We start from the raw sequence: 8,053 nt of genomic DNA, 5'->3' as shown, positions 1-8,053 counted from the left end.
ATGTGAAAATAATTTTATTAATTTTAGTTTTATAACATGAAAATTTGAACGATGTTCGAGATCGATCACTTATTAAACTGTGATAATTTTGTACCAATTAACCTGCATGTTTAATAGTATTTTTATATTTTAAAATGTAAAAAATTTAAAACAAATAAATTAATAATTAAGTTAAAAATTCTTTTAAAAAAGTACAAATGGAAAATTCTTTCCTGTTAGATTAATCTAAAGGCTCAAAAGGAAGAAATGTCACCAAAATTAAAGTGACTGAATCCAAAATTGATTAGTCTTAATAGGCAACTACTTTTCAATTTTGAAGCAACTTGAAGCAACTAATCTTTGTATAACAAAGTGTAAGTGATGCAAAATATTAAGCCACCGGAAAGTTCTACAAGACCATCATAAAAAAACCGTAGTCAGAATTGCATTTTGTTTATTTTGTTTTTTTTTTAAATGATGATACATAAATCACTTTTATCTTTCATTATTCACGTCCCGGATATGAAAATTGTAAAAAGCTACAGCTAATAGCGTTTATTCAATTAGTGGGATATCTGAAAGTTGGAAAATCTATTTCCAAACACGTTATAAGAGTAGATGGAGGTGCTCGCAAGTTCAATTAATTTTTTTGATACATCAAGATTGCTATTTTAAAATATGTAAAGCCATTCCTTATATAGGAGATCCTATTCCAATTATAAGTAATTATATTTTAAATTCTTGGAGCAAGAAATTTACTGATCTAATTACATACTCAAATAGAATTACTTCTCGTGGAGCTTTATTGTGCTCTTTAAAAAAAACATTTTCTTTTAAATTAACGTGATCTACATGACCATTAATTTATTTTCACGAAGTCAATTTATTAATTTTCCATGGCAGGCAGATTCGTGCATGCATTTAAGCATTTTCAATTACACACGTGGAAATTACATTCCAAGTAGATCAACATTCAAATTGAAATTAAATGATACATGAAACACAAGCATGGTTCAGATACAAGAAATGCATGGTGCTATACCTAACTAATTAAGCGATGGTAGGAGCTTAATTTGATTCAAATTCGAATACGATCCAAGCATGACTTACCGTCGAGTTCATGGTTTTGCTGAAGCTGCATGTAATCTCTATATTTGATGGCACGGTATGCAGCAGGATCATCATCACCAACAAGCTCCGGTGCGGGCCCCACAATGGTGTCAAGCTCGGGCCCGTGTGCTATACCAACGGAAAACCTAATGCCTTTCGTGTTCGCCACAGCTCGATGAACAACGCTCTTGTATTTCCCATTGCTCAGTATCTGAGAACAAAATTCGCGCATTCATTTGTTTTTCCAATGCTGAATAATAATTAAATATAGAGTGAATATTCCAATTTGTCTACAAGAAATGAAACTTCAGCAACATTTTTGTAATATATATGAAGTTTCATGTTTTATTTTTTCAAGCCAAATGCTAACTAATAGGACACTCGTTAAGGAAACATGTGCTTGTTTAGCTGTTGGGTGGAGTTGAAGAGTCGAAAATGACATTACGTGAGAAGCAAGGAGGGACTTGCTTTAGGACGAATGTTCCTTAAGTTGAGGCCTTTGAGCATTTGTGGACATTGATAAGCAATGTGTTTCCCTCTAATTTTTATTGCAATGCATAAAAATGCATTTCTCTCTAATTTTTAAATGAACCCTAACATGATTTGTAATAAAATATTTCTTCTTTTTCATTTCTTAACTAGTGTCGTCCATTGAGCATTTGTGGATACCGTTAAGCAAGGGCCATAAAAAAACCTAATAGTTAACGTGCAAGTGGGTTGCATGGTAGTAAATTGCATGCAAGAGTGAATTTTGTTTTACCTCCATGTGATCCCCTGTGTTGATGAAAAAGGAGTTGGGTAAGGGATGGACCGGAATCCATTTGCCATTGGGTTGAATTTGAAGCCCTCCAAGCTCGTTTTGCATCAGGAGGGTCAGAAGCCCATGGTCTGTGTGTGCAGGAAGGCCCATTACAAGTTCAGGCTTAGGACATGGTGGGTAACAGTTGATAACCAGCAACTGGGAGCCCAAGTCTACATTCATCCTTTTATGTATGTAGTTTTCTTCAAGCCCTAAGCTTAGAGATATTCCCTTTAGCAATTCTGCAATCAGTTCCCTGCCCTTGGTGATGTATTCCTCTAAAGTTTGGCTGCAAATTAACAATGAACGAGTAAGACAGTGAATAAACTCTAAATCTATTATTTTCTTATGGTTTGGTGGTTAATTTCCATGTATGGCAAATGCTAGGGTCTAGGGACAAGTTGTATATGGTTTCTTGTGATTATGAATATTGTGAATTTGCTCAAATTTTGAAAAATTGATGTGTTAAAATGAAGTTTTGTATAAAGGATTTTTAATTTTTTTTTATGATTGTGAAATGTCTATAACCAATTAAAACTATAAAATTCTACTAATTGTTTCTTCAATCCTATTTTTAACTAAAATATTCTACATAAAGATTACGACTATATTTGAGTAGACAAAAGGAGATAAGATGAAATAAAATAAAATGAAGTAGTATAAAATATAATGAAATAAAATTTACATTTTATTGTTTGGATAAGTTATGATGGAATAAAATATTTTTTTCCCATAACATTCTTCTTAAATTAGATAAAAATGAAGACAAATAATAGAATCGGTTAGATTATTAATTTTCATTATATTTTTCTCATAGTATGAATCTAAACAATAGAACATAATATATCATTATATTTTATTTTCCCCTTTCATTTATTTTTGGGTTTTCCATGGGTATTATTTGAAGGCAATTGAAATTTAAATTTTAGTTCGTCACGTTATGGGATTTTATATATGTAAATAATTACTTTTAACAAAAACTTAATCAAACAAACTTTAACACCTTTTCAAAATAATAAAAATTACATATTCATAATGAATGACATTGCTAAAAGAGTATAACTTCAGATTCGTAAAAAGTTCTTTTTTTGTCCAACTATTTATTTACTTCATATATATCTTATCATAGTCATTTGTGTAACTTATTTACAGTTGACTTTGCTTTTTTTCTTCTTTTTATTTATCAATTGGCAAGGCATGGTTTAATTTAACCGGAATTTGGCAACTGATTCATTCTGCTTTTTTTTTCTTTTTGTAAAAATTATCTCAAGAAATTAAAAAGTAACTATTTTTCTAAAATAAATTAATCTAAACATACACTAGAGTGTTAATTAAAGTTTGAAAGGAGGTAATTTCTTCATAGAAAAAGATACTTAAGATCCATATTATGATTTTATAAGTTGTCTTGAAAGGGCCACTGGGAGATGGGTGAAGGATAGAATGAAAAATAAGATGGAGATCATTTGTGAGGATCAAACCTCAGTTTGTTGTTGCATTAAACTCATACCAATTTTATTGAATGTATAATTGTAACAAGAAAGAACCACTCAAAAAGGGTTCTTTATTTTTATTATAACTATTTATTTGTTTTTTTTATTTTGCATAAATAGTTGGGCGACTGTTTACAGTTTTTTTTTTGTCAATACTTAAAGTAGGAATTTTATTATATTTTGAATTAACTCAATTAGTTAAGCGCTGGGAGGCATATATTGTGATATATAGATTGAATTTTTCTCAGTATTTTGAATTAACTCAATTAGTTAATCTTCATCCCATTGCGAGGTTACTATGAAGCTCCCTTAGAGAATTAAGATCCTCTCTAGCAACAGTCCTCTCCATTATTAACTATCCGTAATCTTTTCCTCTCTTATTAATTGTGTGGTAACAAATTCAACAATTAGATGTTAACTGGGCCGAATGCAGCTGGAAAGGATCCAAACTGCCTCTTAGATTACTTTAAAATAATTGTGGAATCACGTACTGTAATAGAACCCCAGACATCTTTTGTCTTTAGTGGGGGAAACCCTACTGACCAAACAAAAGTAATAAATTAAAGTTTGTTTATTTCAATTAATTTTTGTACAAAAATATACTTTTGTTTTGAATTTTTTTCAAATTTATTAAAGTTACATTTTAATTATTTTACAAAGTTATATTTTGATTAATTTCCAAAGAAAGTTATAATTATAGCTTCCTTTTCAAATAAATATATTTTTTAAACAATTTTGACTCAAAAATTAACTTTTTAAACCAATAATTTATTTTCACATTTTTAAAATTGCCTTTTATAGAATCTTAAAGCATTAGATCTACCCCTATACTACACAATTTAGAATCAGACTCACTCTTCTTACCTTCTCAATTAGATACTCTCAATATTCTCTTTCTTGTTTCTTTTGAGGTGCACTTCACATCCTTCACATCTAGTCAAAATATCTCTCTTTCAACCATTTTAAACTATACCCTCATTTAATCATTATCTGAATATCTGATTTTCTTAATAACTTATCCTTATGAATTCACCAACTTTATTTTATATCTAAATTGAATTTCAATAGTATTTTTTAAAGAAATTGTTTACAATTAAGATTCATAATAAATAAATATTTTTATATTTTCAAGAAAATATTTATTATAAACTTTATTTTTATAAAAATAAACATTTATCTTATCATAGGTTAAAATAATAGTTTTCTTTTATCATAAGATCAACCTATTAAAAAGGTAAACACAAACTTTATTACGCATGCATGAACTGTAACGTTAATCTAAATCTAAAAATGCTATCAAACCATGAAAGAAGAAAACAAAACTGTAATTTTTGAAAAACGCTAAAAAGTGTTAACCATATAAAAGTGAATAAATAATAATAATAATAAATATCTACCTATAATGTTAAATTTTTTCATATTTTGCTGGATTACAAATTATTGTGTATGATAAGTAATATAACCTCCCTAATAATTAATTTAAAATTCATATCAATGAATATTCTTTCATTAAAAAAAATCGACCAATATTCCTACTTGATTGATTGTTCAAATTTTTCCCAATTTGTTAAACTCTAAAATAATTGTATCTTAATGCAAAGTATTAATAAATAAATTATTTCAATATTAACTACCGATCCAATGGTGAGAGGACCTAAAACAAATTTTTCAAAAAAATTACTTTAGATAATATATTATATGTTAGACCTTTTTTTTTCAATATATATATGATTTTTTTATTAATATATGTGACTTTTTTTTATAAAAATTAATAATAAATATTTTTTTATTGATGGATCTAAAACATAAGTTTTACTTATTTTATCCTTAGGTTAGCCTTAACTACCATGCCCTCTGGAGAGTTTTTCAAATAAATGCCTCAGAGGATCTCAATAGTTGAAACTACAAAAGACCTCAATCCAAAAATAGAATCTTGTTTTCTTTGATAAACTCAACCATAGAAAATGAATAGGGTGTCCTAATATATGAGTTGGCCATTGCCCGTCGCACACATTGTTGTCTCCCATTGGGGATAAGAAATTCTCCACCCCTAATAGTGCTGAACTAAGTGGTGCAAGCCGGACATGTATTCTGGACCATTTCATAAGGATTGGAGCTATCAATTTGTTAACTCTAAATTCCAATACACTTTCCATTGCTGAAATTGAAACTTTAAAATATCTTGTTTTGGAGTAGTGTTGCCATTTCCACTGCTGTCCGTTCACCAATGGAAAGTAGCTAGAGAGGAGGTGGGGTTATTATTATCATGTGGGTGCTGCTTTGTCATTTTCACAACTTTTGCCCAACAAAAGGAGAGAGAATATACTTTTGGTCATCATCTAGAGCATGGAAAACTTTAAGAGTACGATGATAATCTGGAGTGATGCGTAAAAGATGAGGTATAAGTATACAAAAGTGAACTGTCTCACCTGCTTCATAACTTCCTTATCGGGAGATGAAGAAATTTTTCCCTTTTCTTTTCTGAATTTGAGATTAGAACAATGTATAAAACTCAACCACTAAAGGTTGATCTAACCGTGAAAGATAGAGTAATTTGCTTAAGATCTCAGGTTTTAATTGTACACATAAAAAATATGTACAGCTAGCATAAATTAAACTGGAAATTAAGAGAAGTGTTTTTTTTACATATTTTTCTATTGATTAAAGTTTATTAAAAATTTATAAAATTAGGAGAAAGACTCGTTAAATTAATAAGAAATGAAATTTATCAAAAATTATAATTTCTAATAAACTCAAACTAACAATAGAAAGTGTATTTAAAAGAACGAAGTATATATATGTAGCAAGATAGTAAGGCAAGATAAATATATATATCCAGAGGCCAGAGCCAAAGAGTGCAAAAAAAATCATGTTTTGGTAGGAAAGATTAGGGTATGGGTCGTCAAGGTAGAGCATATAGTGTGGTCCTTATTATACCAACATTTCAACAACCCACCAAAGAGAAGAAATTAACCCCGACTACATTAGATTGTAACAAAACAACAAAAAGAATTAAAGTCGCCCAAAGTACTAATATTATGTGAAACTCATGGTTTCTAATTGTAAAACTGCAATTCTGCAAACTTTCTTAAATTTTTTTACATTATATAGAATCGCAAACAATTTTTTGCAAACGCTATGTGACTATAAAATCCCCAAAAATTTGATGTTATGATTGTAAATTGCAATTTAAGTTTTGGACTATAACTTATTAAAATCTTGGTGATACTCATATAAGTTAGCTCTCACTCCAGCCGATTCAAACGATAAGTGAGACATAAAATAAAATTTAAGAAAAATATTTTACTGTGATAATTATATAATAATTTTTTTTCAATATATAAGATCTCTTTATTTTATAAAATTAAATCGCAAATAAAAAAATTTTATAGACCTAAAGCTTAAGCTTTTGATGTTTTATCTTTGAGTGGATCATGTTCTTCTGTTATCACTTATATATATAAGTAAAGAAATAAGTTAATTAAACTTTTTTTTTAAGGCAATCAAGCTTTATTTTGGACAAGACCGGCCAGTTACACGGCTCAAAAGGTTGAAAAATAATAATGAATTAATTATTATTGATATACACTCTTTATTTAATTTAATTTTTATCCTACTTTTCTCTTTATATATCTTTCTTTTTTCCAAGAATGATATAGGACAAAGTAAAAAAACAAAGAGTGAGGGGAATGGTACCTAAAACCAGGAGGCTTGGAAGGAGCATTAAAGTGAGGGTGAACATGACATTTGAGATAATCTCTCCAGAAAAGGGTCTTGTCCACCGTGACATTGAAGCTTGTCCCATATCTTATTGGATCAAATAGGTTCCTCCCTGAGTGCTCCATTTTCTCTTTCTCAGTCAGATCAAAAAAGCCCTGGCTTGCCCTAATCACCTCATCCCTTAGTGTCTCCGATACACCGTGATTGATTAGCTGCATAAAGTATACTCCAAAATTAACGAGACAGCAAAAGTTACATGCATGCATACGGAAGGAATTAAACTCTAATATGCACGTGGAGAAGTTAGCGAAATTAAAGCATATAATAAAAAAATTCATAATATAAAGTATGAGGTGAAGTATATTAATACCATAAAGAAACCCCAATCGCGGCAAGCATTGCCTAGTTGTTGGATTGCCTTGGATCGTTCATTGGGATTGGAAGAGGTGAATTGGGAAAAATCAATGGTTGGAATATTCTCTGTTTCATTATACAATATGGAATCTTCGGGATTATTTAGGCAAATGTAATTGGATGGAACAGACCTCAGACTATTCGAATCAACTAATTCCTTAACGCTGAACATCTTTAATTTTTTTCCTGGAGGTGGTTCTATTCTTTCTGGGTTTGGGTGGCAGAATTGAGCAAGTTGATTAAAACATGTAGCTTTGTATATATGTTATAATATCTTAATTTCCGCATGGTGCGCGTGGTCATGCATAGATAAAGAAAAGGGGCTTTACAGTAATTATATGTACGTGGAATAGATTCACATTTATCTTATGGTGCGCGTGGCTGCAGTATAAAGTCAAAGAAAATGAACTTTAGTACTAAATTAAATACCGGCATGTGGAGTAAATTAATTCGTAAGTGGGCATGGTCTATGTGAAATAAAATTTTCAAGGTATTGGGACCTGGCCTGTAATAATTTCAAAGACTGAAATTATGGTGAAAT

At 29.8% G+C, this 8,053-nt stretch overlaps 1 protein-coding gene across 1 annotated transcript; it reads right to left on the bottom strand.

Annotated features, from left to right (window-relative positions):
* Positions 1–848: 848 nt before the first annotated feature.
* LOC114384488 (protein DMR6-LIKE OXYGENASE 1-like) lies at positions 849–7,769 on the bottom strand. Its single transcript, XM_028344159.1, has 4 exons — positions 7,469–7,769; positions 7,075–7,310; positions 1,850–2,177; positions 849–1,300 (listed from the first exon to the last, which is right to left on the bottom strand). Exons 1-4 carry the CDS (start codon positions 7,682–7,684, stop codon positions 1,058–1,060), a joined length of 1,023 nt encoding a protein of 340 aa, XP_028199960.1. The 5' UTR covers positions 7,685–7,769; the 3' UTR covers positions 849–1,057.
* Between the last annotated feature and the right edge of the window lie 284 nt (positions 7,770–8,053).

This window comes from Glycine soja, chromosome 14 (genome assembly GCF_004193775.1).
Source record: "Glycine soja cultivar W05 chromosome 14, ASM419377v2, whole genome shotgun sequence".
NCBI lineage: Eukaryota > Viridiplantae > Streptophyta > Magnoliopsida > Fabales > Fabaceae > Glycine > Glycine soja.
Note: the sequence above shows the minus strand (reverse complement) of the source record. Positions and strands in the feature narration are given on the sequence as shown.

Bases quoted from the DNA above. Each gene is read 5' to 3' on its own strand.
- LOC114384488 (XM_028344159.1), bottom strand. From the start codon at position 7,684: ATGTTCAGCGTTAAGGAATTAGTTGATTCGAATAGTCTGAGGTCTGTT. The intron at 7,311-7,468 runs GTATTAATATAC...TACTTTATGCAG, and splicing joins GCGATTGGGGTTTCTTTATG to CTAATCAATCACGGTGTATC. The intron at 1,301-1,849 runs GTAAAACAAAAT...TTTTGTTCTCAG, and splicing joins ACACAGGGGATCACATGGAG to ATACTGAGCAATGGGAAATA.